This window comes from Siniperca chuatsi, linkage group LG10, assembly GCF_020085105.1.
Source record: "Siniperca chuatsi isolate FFG_IHB_CAS linkage group LG10, ASM2008510v1, whole genome shotgun sequence".
NCBI lineage: Eukaryota > Metazoa > Chordata > Actinopteri > Centrarchiformes > Sinipercidae > Siniperca > Siniperca chuatsi.
The window spans coordinates 16,485,169-16,500,059 of NC_058051.1; the positions used below are offsets into that span (position 1 = coordinate 16,485,169).

Genomic DNA, 14,891 nt, shown 5'->3' on the forward strand with positions numbered 1-14,891 from the left:
AAAATCAGTTATTGCAGGTCTAACTTTTGCAATAGAAAATTATTGCATATTCATAGCTTCTGGATTTTTCAATAAGAGAAAGAGTAGACATACTATTGGAGTTAATTGTTAGTTAATTGGACTTTTTTGAGGAAAAAAAACATCACAGCAGAGTAGGCTATGTTTTTCTAAATGTCTGGAGGGGGTCTTTAAGTTCATCACTGTTGCTAAAAATGCATGATAAAGCCTCCATTGGCCTCTGAACTTGGCGTCTGTTAGATGCTAAGTAGTCTAGTTCTTGTTTTTTACTCACAGAACTGTTATGGTATCATAGAGGTCTTTGAAGCACAATCCTGACAGTGCAGTGCGGACACCAGTCCACAGGGGAAAAGGAAAATGAGAGGTTTAGCGAGCAACAGGAAAACCGCTATGAGAACACATTCCAGACAGAGCAGACTCAGTACGGGACAATAAGGGGTGGGACAAAACTGTATACTGTTTAAAAATATGTAATCTTGCCTTCAGATCAGGACAATAGACAACAACAACAAAAAAATTATTGCTTAATAGGAGAGGACTTTCAGAAAGCCTTCACTTGTGAAGAAGAAGGAGGCTGGGCTGGTTCCAAACCGACGACGATGGTTCGTGTTGTCGGTTTATCAGCGCAGATTTGGACCGAGATGAGATAGATAGGCAGCAGCCCGCTGTCTGTCGTTCTGCCAGGACACAGCTGCCAGTTCTTTTTTTTTCTTCCCCTCTTTTTACATTTAGAGAGTTGTTGAACTTGTTGCTAAACGAGTGAGCAGTTTTCATTTTTGGTGCAAAGAGAGAAAAACTTTTCCCAGAAACGACGGTCGGTCGTCGCCGAAGCAGGAAAGGATGTGAGCTCTCTCTTAATGAAACAATTGAGCCGTTTAGACGAAAAGTAAAAACGATTCAACTTAAGCCACTGTTGAAATGGAGCCAGTTGTTTTTTAAACGTATCTTGAAATACGGAGGGACGCCAAGCTAACTTTGATATGGGAGACGTGCGGCGTTCGCATCTGTCAAGTTAAAAGGCGAGCAGAAAACAGGTAGGCTAATGGTTTAAAACATTAGTTTCTCTTTCTGTAGGTGTTTTATGCTGTACTGCGATTCCTAACTAGCTTAAGGTCACCTTTGACAGCGGTATACATCACTCCACGTGTTTCCAGATGTGAACCAACAGGTGTCATGGAGTGGCTTACCTGACCCAAAGACAAATTAAAAGCAGTGAACATTGTTTTGAACTATCGTCCCAAACTTTACATTTATGACCCATCTAGAAGCAAAGATTTGTGCAGCTTTTTTCTCGTGGTGTTCTTAAAGCCGTCTCCTGTGTCATGATAGTGTTTTCTCATTCATACGACCAGGACAGCCATAATACATTACATTTATTGAACTCTATATTGCACAAAGGAGCATATCTGCTTATACCAGTGGTGGAAAGTACATTTAGCCTACTCGAGTAGCCTACTGTACAATGCTGAGGTATTTGTACTTAACTTGAGTATTTCCATTTGATCCTGCTAACGTCTGGTCCACTACATTTCACAGGCAAATATTGAAGTAGCTTATACTCCTTACTTCACTACATTTCTCTTATAGATATAGTTACAAGTATAGCTAGACTGATAAAGCCGATAAATTGGCAGATATGAGCTTGTAGATATATCACGACGGACATGTAAAGAGAAACTGCAGTACAGAAATGCCACAGATATGTTTGAGGTCATTTAGAAGCAGTATCACCATCACAAACTGTAGTTTGCCCACCTGAGAGCACTGACAGGTTTATTTATCAAGTGGAAAATATCACGCTCAATACATGTCTTGGTCATAATTCTTAAAAGAAAAAAGGAATTCCAATCAAGAATGTTTATGTTAAAGAAGACTATTGGCTGATATAATAGTAGCATATTTTTTAAACTCTCAAATATCGATATTGATATCAGCCTCAAGAATCCAGTATCAGTCGGGCTATAATTTCAAGTTACGTTTACAGATTAAGATTTTACACAAAAAACAAATGACCATTTTATAAATATTAAGTGTTATAGATAAAACAACCCAACAGGATTTAAAGTTGTTAAAATGGCTCCATCTCGACCAGCTACAGCATTAAACTGCTGCTTAAATGTTAATGCATCAGTAGTAAAAATCTAATTATATAATACATAATAATATAAAACTGACAGGAGTCATTCTGCTGCATAATGAGAACATTTGATACCATAAGCACATTTGTATTTTTACTTAAGTGAGATTTTGAATGTGGAACTTTTGCTAAAGTAAAGGTTCTGAATACTTCGTGCACCACTGGCCTGTACTTGTAGCAAGATCCTTCTTTCAAAACATGTTGGGGCAAAAAGTTCATACCTCTTGAAATGTGCAGAATTGGCACATTTGCTGGAGATGTAGATCTGTATCTTATGAATGTAACTCGGGGTGTAAGTCTCTTCCCTCCATATGTTTTACATGTCCCTCTCCTTCACCCATCCTACACACAAACACACACACACACACACACACACACACACACACAAGGGAGACATTTGCCCTTTTTGCGTATACATGTAGGTCACGATGGAAGTCACATGGGCTCTTTCCAGGTGGGCGCTGTTGTTGGGCCATGGCATCAGGCGTGTGTGACTCATTCTCCTCCCCAAACTGCTTTTATTTATTTCTTCTTCCTCTTCTTATTCTTTAGAAGCGAAGATCAATTTGTGTGCACGGTGTGTGTCTGTGATATACTTGTCCTTTTCTTCTTCAGATATGCATTCATTGTAGGTATGCATGTGAGAGCATGCAGACAGCAAGTGAGCCATAAAGCCTGCCAAGCCTAGCTTTGTCTGTGAAATGAAGATACAGTCTGTCGCTGTAACCAGCAGACGGTCACAATTTTACACAGATTTAGGGTTTTTACTACTTAAAACACACACACAGAACACACGCATTTTAAATGTGTCATTAAAAAAATGAACTAAATGAGATGTTGTCTTGCCATTTAAACCACATGATAGAAGCTTTTAGAGTAACACTGCTTTAAGTTACTTTCCAGAGTCTGAGTTATTGGGCTTTGTGGTGTGATGAGGCCCAGTGGAGGGGCTGTGGGAGGCTGCTGTGCTATGTGCCATGCCCCCACCATCTACCACCATAACCACACAGTCATCCAGATGGAATGAGAGATCTGCCTCTCTGAGTCAAAGCTCTGTAGATGAGAGGAAGAGATGACAATGGCTCTTTTCCCCTTGGGTCACACGGGTGTAGCATTGGACAGAATGGAGGCAAACAGGAGAGAGCTCAGAGAGGAAGTGCACTGGAGTTTAAAGTCAGGCTGCCTACGATGGAGGACATGATTACTGCTCTCTCCTGTGTCGGGACCCTGTGGATGATTAAAATGATAGCTAAAGAAATAAAACACAGCCATGCTCCTCATCTGAGCATAAATTCATTCTGTGGGTGTAGTTGTGTTTAGGCTATTCCTCCACTGGAGCCACAGATTAACCACCACTGACATGTAGGTTGCATGATACAGGAAGTGCTCTTTTTTGTTTGGTAAAATATGGCTTGTGGTTTTAGCAAGCTAGAGCTGAGTGCCTAGGGTTCTTGTCTGCTGAGCTGGAGCCTCACAGCTAACCCAGAGAGGAGGAAAGTCTAAAGATAGTATGTCAGACATTTTTATCAGATTTCTCATGTGAAATGGAAATAATCTAATCCATCAGAGATTTCACATTTGATTTGACACTTTGATAAACAGGAAACTCAGAACATGTTCTCATTTTCAAGACAGCCAGCTATGTGTATTCTTAGAATAGATGCATATTAAAGAATACAGGTAAAACGTGATTGGAAATTTAAAAAAAGCAAACACCAAAAGTGTTAAATTCATGCTAAACACCTTCACTCCTCTGGTTTCTTTTCAGTGAGGTTTGACACAACTCAAAAATGAAATGAGGTAACATGTTGGCTTCCTGTCATTTGTACTTAAATATATCTAGCTAGATGCATCAAAACTAAAGGAGGATATCCGTAGTTTTTTACTGACATGTGCAAGTTCCACTGCCAGATGTGTGCAGGTCAAGGGTTGTTTGCTGTGTTACATGAGGTAGGATAACTATTTCTATACATGATGTGCTATTCACTTAGAGCATAATGGCTAATCTATTGCTAAAAAAATGCCCATTTTTAAATCATACTTGCATTTTAATTTATACATGGCTAGAACTGCACCTGAGTTGTATCTTACTCAGTGTTCTTCACTATTTTTAAGGTTGTAAGTTGTGGGAACAGACTGCCTAACTGGTGTGATTTTTTTTCCTTAAGCATACTAGAGATGTAAATCGTTGGCCTGAGAGTGATTCAGTTTGGTTCACAACTCAGTACTTGCTTTTTTGATTAGATTTATAGATGAGGTTTTGATTGGGTGACTAATAACGAAAAGTGTCTCATCTCAAGACAAGAAATGACACGACACAAGACTTATCTCAAGCTAGTTTTAAGTCTCTTTCGTACAACATGAAAGTCTGCCTTGAGGGCAGGAAAATGTATTGCATGTTATCAATGTAACCTGTGGTTTTCTTTGGAATATCTTTTGCATGAGTGGTCTTTTAAGATGGTCAAAGTGCATCCAAAATTGTATATCAGACTTTATTTCTGTTGAGACATTTAGCTTTTGAGTTTTGAGGCAAAATTAGACCTGTAAAACTTTGTAGCCCTGTATTATCCTGCGTTGTTCTTTGGGCAGTCACACAGGGGAAAGACTTAAACGTGCCAGTTGTAGGTGGCAGCCTTAGGAACCATCTTATATCCTTTATGGACTCAGCCTCTAGGTCAACTTTCTCATGTATCTGAATGCACACTTGTCCACAGCCCAGTTGGCACCTATTGCAGTCCATCCAATTGCACATATTTTAGATTTAATATAAGCCCCACCCACCTCAGCAGTTACAGGACAGACCTCAGGTGTGTTGCATATAATGCAGAACACAGATTGCAAGTGTCATTTTCTTCTTGCACTCTGATGATTAAAAAAGCTGCCAGCAGGCGGCCCTGATAAATCCAGAGTCTGATAAAAACTAATGATGCCTAACCACATTAGCCAGCTAAACTGCTCCTAACTCTCAACGCCTCTCAAACAACAGTATTTCCAAAAGACATGCTTTTTAGGTGATAGGATCACTGCTGCTAAACAATGTTGAAGAAAGACCTTTAAAGACCTCTGAATGGATGCTTGTGTTATTATGTGCTTGTTTGCTTTTTTAGATGGAAAGTTAAAAGCATGGTGAATAAATCACCATATTTCTAGTTTCTATAATTCCTTGGTGATAAACAAAAAGACAGCGAGATTGCAAAAAGCTAAATGAAATCACAAAGCATAGAGTCTAAATGCACAGAACATAAAAAAATCTCTTTTAGGCAAAGCTTGTTTTTAAACTAAACACGGGCATCCATTTAGGCCTACTTCATATTTAGCTATGTTTATGTGTAAACCACGTAGGATCTGTTACAGATATTATACATAGATGTTATAGATATTTATACAGTGTTTTAAACTACATTTTGCCACTTTTTACTAATATTTTAAATTAAATGTAACATGTCTAAGCTCTCCTGGGTGTCAAGTCACAGACTAGAGTGTGCTTCAGAAGTGAGAAAGGCAGAGTTGAGTATGACGGCCCTCCTGCTTGCGTGACCCTCAGCAGTGCAGCCCTAAACAATGAGCAGACCCAAGTCTCGCCGGCCAGCCGGGTGGGGCTATTCAATGACAGGAAGCATAGCCATCAATATTTACTCTGCGAGCAGGGTAGTCGAGGAGTCGACAAGCCTGGAGCCTGGGCAGCACAGCGCCACACACAGTCCTAGCACACATACACAAACACTTTGGAGTGCTGTTACAGTCTCCTTCCCCTAAGTCCCCTTTTCCCACCCAATGCAATTACAACACAGGCAGACAGGCTGGGCCCTCGGACTGTTGTTTTTGACCTCATAGCTTCCTCTGCCAAAGAGCTCGGGCTTTAACTATTGCTCAACCTCTCATAGAAACCACTATTAAGTTACAGTCTGTAAATTTAAATCACACAGCAGTTGAAATGTCAGGGAAATGGCCTTATTTTTCCATAATGCCCCAAATTAAAATCTCTGCTTTCTCATTATGACAATAAAGAGACAACACTAATTGTATTATCATCATTTGATTATATTAACTATTATTGATTATTTTGTTCCTGTTTCACAGAGATGGGAAGCTCTGCTCTGCTCACAGTGGTGCTAGTTGGGGTGCTTCTGTGGATCTCTGCTATACATGCAGGTGAGTTAATGGTCAAATGTAGAAAATGTTCAGTGTTGTAAAGAGCATTCACTTTGTTCCATTCAATTAAAGCTCCATTAGAGGAAACATTTGATACTGACACTGAACCACATGACTCTAATATGAAGGGGTGACTAGTACGGCAGAAATCATTGAGTATGCAGCTTTTAGTTCTTTGTTTCGGTTCTCCAGCTCGCACATAGGCTGTATGGTTCAGTCTCACAGTTCTCACCAACCCTCCAGTGTAAAACAATAGGCAGCTGTTTCCAACAAGCTCAGACAGGCAGAGTGTACACTACCTACCTGGCATGAAATGCAGAGTCAAAGTAAACATGTCTGGTGAAGACAGTCGAATATCAACTCAGGTATTGGTGGACCAAACCACAGCGAAAAGGTTCAGGAATATTGGACTGACATTTGTCAGGTGGTCAGAAACAGGACTTCAATGGGATGCTCGTGTTTCTCTCTGTCAGAGTCTTTCTGCCTCCTAGTGGTCAAAAATTGCATAATGCAGCTTTAACAATTTTGAACAAATTATTGGTTTTAAGATTTATAATGAAGGTGTTCTCGGTGTTGCACTCGTTTGTGGGTTAAATGTTCTTTCTGCAGAGTTTTGTTTCAGACAGAATTTAAATTTGATAATGCCTACACTATGTGTAAACATTTTATTTTAGACTTTTATGCAGATGCTTGCAAAGTAGGTAAAGGTTAGGGTATGAAAAGTATCCTTATCACCATGAACATCACACATCTTCATTTAGTCATTCAGACTTTTCATTTTCTGTTGTTTCATTTTTCTGTAACTCTCATTCAGACATACTGTATACTAAATACCTCTCCTACTTAACCACATAGTCTCTCTCATCTATGTGATGTCTTGTGTAAATGTTGTTAACATATCTCTTTCTATTACCACTAGGGTTTCCAAAAACACACACCAAGGTTTCTGTACTATTTAAGTATTGCTCATCACTTTACTACTAATATTTCATTAATGATTTGGAGTGTGTTTGGCCTACATTTCCCATATCAATCATCTTTGATAGGTTTCTCAGTTTGTTATTGACTGGTAAGACTGTGCAATCATATGTGCACATGCATGTATGCAGCCCGTTTTGTGCCTGTGTGTGCTCACATGTGTGCTCGCCTTTCTGCCAACACTGTCTGTGTGTACTTCCTTGTGCTTCAGACTCCGAAGACGATGAGAAGCTGCTGTGCACATGTGAGAATGAAAAAGGCACATGCGTGAATGGAACTTGCAGAGGAGACATCTGCTTCTACAGCTGGGTGCAACGTTATGAGGAGTGGGGCTGTTTCTCTAAAAAAAACGAGAGGGAGCAGTGCAACGCCAAATTTGAGCGCTTCTTTGTCTACTGCTGCAGAGAGAACCAGTGCAACGCCTTAACCACACCACCTCCAAACATTGGTCAGTACCTGAAGCCATTGATTTACAATACTTTTTACATCCCATCCATGAATGTTGAAGAACCACTGTGGTACTGAGCCTAGTTTAGTGTAATTTAGTCCTCTCAGGCTCATCCCAGTTCAGTGCACATCCTGGTTCCCTAGATAGTAACTGCTTCCCCCTTGTGGTCAGTTAGAGCAAATTGATACTGTGTGGCTTTCCCTTTTTGGACTGATGATGCACTGAATGTCAAGTTATTAGCATGTTTACCTTCAATCAAAAATAATTCTAAACTAAAACTTCTCCTTCTCAGTGTACTGAAATGTTCTCAGCTGGTTTCACAAACTCAAAAATGTGTGTGTTTCTGTATGTGTGTGTGTGTACGTGTGTGCCTGAATGCTAACATGTATCCAGATGGAGAGCCGACAACAACGCCCCCACAACTAAGTCGTCCGGAGCTGTGGATCATGGTGCCTTTGCTGCTGTTAATCTTAACTGCGGTTGTTTGCGGCCTGGTGCTGTTCTTGCGCTTCCGACGTGCACACTGCAAACTGAGAAATACTGAAGACCATGATGTCACCATGCTCAAGGTCCCTAATGGAGATGACCCCACATACGGCGTAAGAGACATTTGATGTTTGACATAAGACACAATACTGTCAAAAGATGTTCACAAATTGATTATTTCTGTCTCTGTCTCTTTCTCCAGGATATCTTTGATGAGTTTTGTACATCAGGGAGTGGGACAGGGCTGCCGTATCTAGTTCAAAGGACAATGGCCAGACAAATCTCGCTTGCCGAGTGTGTTGGTCAGTCTCCTTCCTCAACACTGCTGCTCTTCTTTGCCCTGTTTTGTTTATTACTTTGCAGTTGTGTAATTGTGTCACTCTGTTTCCAGGTAAAGGCAGGTATGGGGAGGTGTGGAGGGGAACTTGGATGGGGGAGAGTGTGGCTGTCAAGATCTTCTCCTCTAGGGACGAGCAGTCCTGGTTCAGAGAGACAGAGATCTACAATACTGTACAGCTACGACACGACAACATACTGGGTACGGCAGCAGATTAGAGTTCCAAAGAAGTTATTCTTGTGCAGAGAAAGGTGTACTGTCATTTCAGAAAGCATCAGCCAAAAGACAGACATTGAAATAGCAATCTCCTATTCTGGCTTTAGGTTTCATAGCCTCTGACATGACATCCAAGAATTCCAGCACCCAGCTGTGGCTCGTCACCCACTTTCATGAGCTGGGTTCGCTCTACGACTTCCTGCAGAACAGCAGCTTGGAGCCTGAGAGCTGCCTGAGGATGTGCCTGTCTGTGGCATGTGGCCTGGTCCACCTCCACACTGAGATTGTCAGCTCCCAGGAAAAGCCAGCTATCGCCCACCGAGACCTGAAAAGCCGAAATATCCTTGTAAAGCGGAACGGACAGTGCTGCATCGCTGACCTAGGTGAGGGCTTTGTAGAAGCAAGGACAGCAAAATCACAATTAATCCGCTAGACTTCTAGTTGTATCTGTTTCCAACTTCTGCTGATAGTTACAATCAGATTTTGATAGTTTTGCTCTTGTGGTCAGTTATATTAAAGTTGGTAATTCACAGTAAATTAAAAGGTTGCATCTGTGCTCTATGTCTACTCTCTCCTCAGGTTTGGCTGTGATACACTCTCAGTCCCATGACTACCTCGATGTGGGCAACAACCCTCGTGTGGGGACCAAGCGCTACATGGCCCCTGAGGTGCTGGATGAGACTATTCGAATGGACATCTTTGAGTCCTACAAGCAAACTGACATCTGGGCCCTGGCCCTGGTCTTCTGGGAAATTACCCGCAGGACCATTGTCAATGGTAAGGAGGCAACAGCCTATTAGAATGTTGTGTCTTTACAGTAATTTGCAGAGATTTTTGGAGATTTTAGTTTTTACCTATTTAAACTTCAGGAAGAAAATGGTACACAGTCTATGTATAAAGCAATGGATCTTTTATAAGTTAATGTATTACCCATCCACTCAAATGTGTTGTCTCTGTCATGTCTGCCTGGCTCTGGTAGCATACACATAAGAGGCAGTTAGTCCCATGCCTCTCAGCACTCCAGTCTTTTCCTAGACTGTGTCTGTCTATACTATCCTCTCTCATGATTAGCGCTGCAGTAATTATAAACAGTCTTATCTGGTGTCAGCACTCACTTGTACAAAGTCCAGATGCCCGTGCACACAATTTTTAGATGCAAGCACACATCTATGCACAACAACCACGTACACACACTTGCACAAACACACTTAGTCCAGATGGATAGACATTCATAACTTTGTGTGTGTGTGTGTGTGTGTGTGTGTGTGTGTGTGTGTGTGTGTGTGTGTGTGTGTGTGTTCTCACGCAAACAACACACAGAGCAGGCCTTGCAGATCTCCATCCCAGTGTAGTCACCAGGGAATTGATATCTTTCCCTGGTCTCTTGTTTAGTCAAACATCCTTTACAAAACTCCCACTACAGACTGTCTCAAGTGTGCTATTTCAGGCCTTGTATGAAGACAAATTTATGTTCTGAAAATGTATGAGGAGATAAACCATTAGGGGTTTAACGGTTATCTACTCATGAGGTTGATAATAAGTTTTCTTACAGTATTTAACATTACATTATTTTTGTTCCTCACTGTATCCCACAATCAAGATTGTTGTAGTGATAGTTAAATTGTTGTTTTTCTGCTCAACTGGACAAGGAACAGCACACTGAGTCTTTTTTTTTTCTTCTTTTGGATTGTTTTAGGGATTGTGGAAGAGTACCGTCCTCCTTTCTTTGACCTGGTGCCCTCAGATCCCAGCTTTGAAGAGATGAAGAAGGTGGTGTGTGTGGACCAGCAGAGGCCCAGTCTGCACAACAGGCTCCATTCCCACCCTGTAGGCTATCTGATGACACACACAAACATACATGGACACAAACACATACACACATACACACACACAATTGCAATTATATTTTCCAGGTTATCACCGCTTCTAACCTTGAGCACCCACATATTCTCACATTTACACAGTTATGCCTAATAAATAGGCACACAAGCAAACAGATAAACATACACACTTGATGATGTACTCACATAGACTAACAAATGGGTAAACGTGGAGCACATACTCTATAAGAGACATAATAACAGTGCCATATAGTGCTTAAACAGAAACAGTATGGGACACATGTTGCATTCTACTCTGATGGCCAGGTGGTATTTTACATTTGTCCCTGTGTGTCCAGATCCTGACGGCGATTGTGAAGATCATGAAGGAGTGCTGGTACCAGAACCCACCAGCCCGCCTCACAGCCCTGCGGGTGAGGAAGACGCTCTCCAAACTGGACCATGACAGTGACTTCAGCATTGAGAAACTCAAGCAGGATGTCTAGACCAGAGCACCAGGATGAAACATGGACACAAGATTGAAAATGCCCGAAGGGATTTTGCACCACATTCCAACAGGACGAGGTGCATATCATTAGCATATTTTGAGCTAATGACTCACACAGTCACTGTATTATATTAAAACCATATGACTTTGAGCAGTAGTGTCTAGACTGGCTCACACCCAAGGCAATTTTTTTTTGTGTAGCCTAATTTTCATCTGCCATATTTCTGGTGCCTCAAACCAAGAGCCCCCCAAAAGAAAACTATTAAGATCAAGGTATTTTTCTTTTCAATATATTCAGCTAATAAAAGTTTAGATCAGACATTTCTACAGCAGGATAATTAACCGAACAATTCACAGGCTGTTCTACACACACACAGTTGAATTCCTTATTTTAAAAATCCCCCATCGTCATGACGGAAAGGAAAATGTAGTATAGCAGAATTACTCATTGTCTTATCAAGAGGAGGAGCATGTCATTCTGGACTTTCTCTTATATACAGTAAAATTCACTTGTGGGTTTTCCCATAATGACCAAAGCCACAGAAAGTCACAGAGAACACAATGGCCTTGGTGTTCTTTAACTATGAATACAGGAAATATGTAACATGCTCATACCAAAGCACATTAGCTGTTGTCTAAGCATATTTAACTTATATAGAATGAGCATTTATTATCTGCACAAAGACACATTGAGCTATCTAGTTGTACATATTCTAACAGCATTGAAGCTGTTGTCTTGTATCACCAATGGTTTTATTGTAAATATATTTCAAAAGGGACAATATTTTCTATTATTCATCAATGAGACATTTTATATACTTTTTTTACGACACAATTCTTTCAAAATATTTTTTTACAATTCTGTAGGCCTAAAATGTACCATCACCATTACTACTGTCAGTAAAGGAATTCACAAACAGACATGTAATATTGTATATGTTGAATAAAGGATTGTATTTTTCAACTGTTTGCGCCATAGATACTATTTTGTACCACAGATGTTTGCAATTCTCTTATTGACCAGTAGAGGTCATCAGATAATAGACAAAGAGTGATCCATGTTGTTTACAGAGATGTAGTTTACCTTGGGAGGTTTACGGTGTAATTGGTTTTTGCAATCGTGTTTTCATTTGCATTGCATCACCTTAAAATTATGAAACAAAAACATTAAGGCCAGTATTTCATCATAACACTGAAATTATAATCAACCATCACCAATGTCGGGGGAAGATAGGGGATTGATTATTTTATAGGACTTATATACATTGTCATATTTGAACCGCCATAATAGTCCACATGTCACTTGCATGAAGTGCAACGTGTTATTAAGATAAGATAACATATTCACATTTTCTCTCAGTCACACTAACCTCATGTAGTGAGATGCTAAACTAGTAAATATAAATAGAAAAACTGACAGAATGGGGACTTCATGAATAAACCTGTAAAAACAGTAGTTATTGATGTGATATTCTCTATTCGTTCTATAATTTATAGATCCTGTTTTTAAAGTAAAAAAAATCTGATGCATTTCTAAAACAAAATGATTATGTTCTCAAAATCAAAACGACTTGTAAACATTTTTATTTACTCATCAGATGAGTCACAAATCCAACCACAACCATTTGGTTTTAGCTTTAACCCTAGCAACTGTAGTATATGATCAGGTGTCAGATTTATCTCATTTTATAAACACTTTGTCTAGAAAACAATATTTTGCTTGAGCAATGATCTGGTGAGAAAATGTGGTCAAAGCATAAAAGCAACAAGTTTGAGGTGCCGAATGTCACACTGTCACAAAGAATACAAAATGTCCAACAAGAATCAAAATGACCAAGAATGTTGCCCAGTGGCTGGTGAAAATTGTCTCTTATCTGCATGCCAATGTTTTCTTTTTGTATCTGTCCTGCTTGCTCTTCCTTTATCTGTTGGTGTGAGCATGTGTATGTCTATATGTGTGTGTGAGTGCTTTCTGTCTGCCCGGTTGTTGAACAAACTCCAGTGAGATAATACTCCCTCAAAGCCCCAGTCTGTCTGGTCAAGTCAGATGAAGAGCTGGTTATTTTTAACACTGCAGGGGGGTTGTTCAAGTATCAGAGAGGCCAAACTCCCTGTCTGTGAGTGCAGAAGCCCATCTCACTGCTCCCTCAGTTTCCCTCATTTGGGTATTCTTTTTCACAGTGGGATCATTCCAAATGGCTCGGTGGAGACAGAGGGATTTGTCCTGCAGACAATGTACGCTGAAGAAATGTGGAGATGAACTGGACAGGGACGATAATGGACCGATATAAAGCCACAGAGGAGATTATGCAGACAACACAATTAGGCTTGAGGATAGATCAGTGAGAGTGCTACCAAGAGGACAGGTGATAAAAGCAGGCACAGATCAAGTCCCAAATGCACCTGGTTACAGCCTGACTCCCCTTTTCCTGAGATACATTCTGAAGCAGTGGTAGGAGGATGTGTTAGAGGGGTATACTAGACAGGCCGTGGAGCCAAAGCTGAGAGAAAACCCTCAATGGATCTGGACCAAAACACCTTTTGCGATATTTAGGTCCATGATTATTTTACACACTTACTAAAAACTGCAAGCGGCTGTAGCTTTCTCGAGAATCTGATACAGCAGCTGATATGTCATCTGAGATAAACTGGAATGAAAAGGACTAAAATGCAGCAGGCTCTTTTTTTGTGCAGACTCAAACCATATTGGTCTCACAGATTTTGATCAGGGGATGGCTGATGGAAGAAGAGATTAGACAGCTGCAGTGCCCCAAAGCTATAATATCAATAAGGGATTTGTTTGATAATTTATCAGTCATTGAATATAGATGGATAGACATGTGTTTGTCATAGTCTGACTAGCCTAATACTGGTGCTGCCAGGACAAATGCAGGGAGTCCCATAGTCATCTGCTGTGCATATAAGGCCTATCATTTCACTGCTAACTTCTAACTTACACCCATAATAAGAGAAAGGGGTTTGTAGTCAGTCACAGTCACATTGGATTTCTCCCCCATTTGCATTAGAGGATTATGTCATGCCTGACTTTAAATGTCTACTTTGAATGAGGGCTTAGTGTAGTTTAAATTAGAGTCATGAGTTTGGTGACTGACCCTGTGTACACATTTTGAAGTTAACAATCATCAGATATGGTAACTATTTTTACCATTGTTTTTTAAATTATCTTCATCAAGACAGATTTTTTTATGTCATAAAAAGAGACATTTCATAATTTTATATTTTCATTGATAATGCCAGTGGAAGGTGGACAGTTTGTTCCCTGAATGCATTTTTTTCCCCTAATAGATCAGTCGCCAAGTAATAACCTCAATAAACCGATTGAACAAAAAAAAGAATTTACCCAACATGTTTAGTCTGATTTAATCTTTAGGACATAAAAACCATTGTATAATCATAGAAACTAAACCACTAATGTAGAGAAGTAGTCATAATTTGCCGCTTTTCTGATAAGACACTGACTGAATTCAGATTATGTTATATTAAATATTAAATTATATTAAAAAATTTTGAAGGAAAAACAACTAAAATATCTTATTTTCACTGTTTTCTCCATTTTTGAAACATTATCTTTATGAGAGAAACACATTTCTTATGGCATGAAAAGAGACATTTTCTGTTTTTACATTTTCAGTAATAATAACAGTGGAAGGTTGCCATTTAGACCCAGTTTGTTCGCTGAATACATGTTTTTGTTTCAAATGGATCAGTCACCAAAAGCATGGTCTTAAGTAATAATAAAATAAATCAAGTCATGCCAAAACTAATCGAAA

The 14,891-nt window shown here is 39.9% G+C and overlaps 1 protein-coding gene across 2 annotated transcripts; it reads left to right on the forward strand.

Moving 5' to 3' along the window:
- Nucleotides 1-295: 295 nt before the first annotated feature.
- acvrl1 (activin A receptor like type 1) lies at nucleotides 296-12,064 on the forward strand. 2 transcript variants are annotated; one of them, XM_044212175.1, is made up of 10 exons: nucleotides 296-1,052; nucleotides 6,236-6,307; nucleotides 7,497-7,733; nucleotides 8,127-8,332; nucleotides 8,422-8,521; nucleotides 8,611-8,757; nucleotides 8,880-9,155; nucleotides 9,352-9,549; nucleotides 10,469-10,599; nucleotides 10,952-12,064. In XM_044212175.1, exons 2-10 carry the CDS (start codon nucleotides 6,238-6,240, stop codon nucleotides 11,096-11,098), a joined length of 1,512 nt encoding a protein of 503 aa, XP_044068110.1. In that variant the 5' UTR covers nucleotides 296-1,052; nucleotides 6,236-6,237; the 3' UTR covers nucleotides 11,099-12,064. The 2 variants fall into 2 exon arrangements, with proteins under 2 accessions (XP_044068110.1, XP_044068111.1); XM_044212176.1 differs by lacking the exon at nucleotides 296-1,052 and adding an exon at nucleotides 4,070-4,105.
- The last annotated feature ends 2,827 nt before the right edge of the window (nucleotides 12,065-14,891 follow it).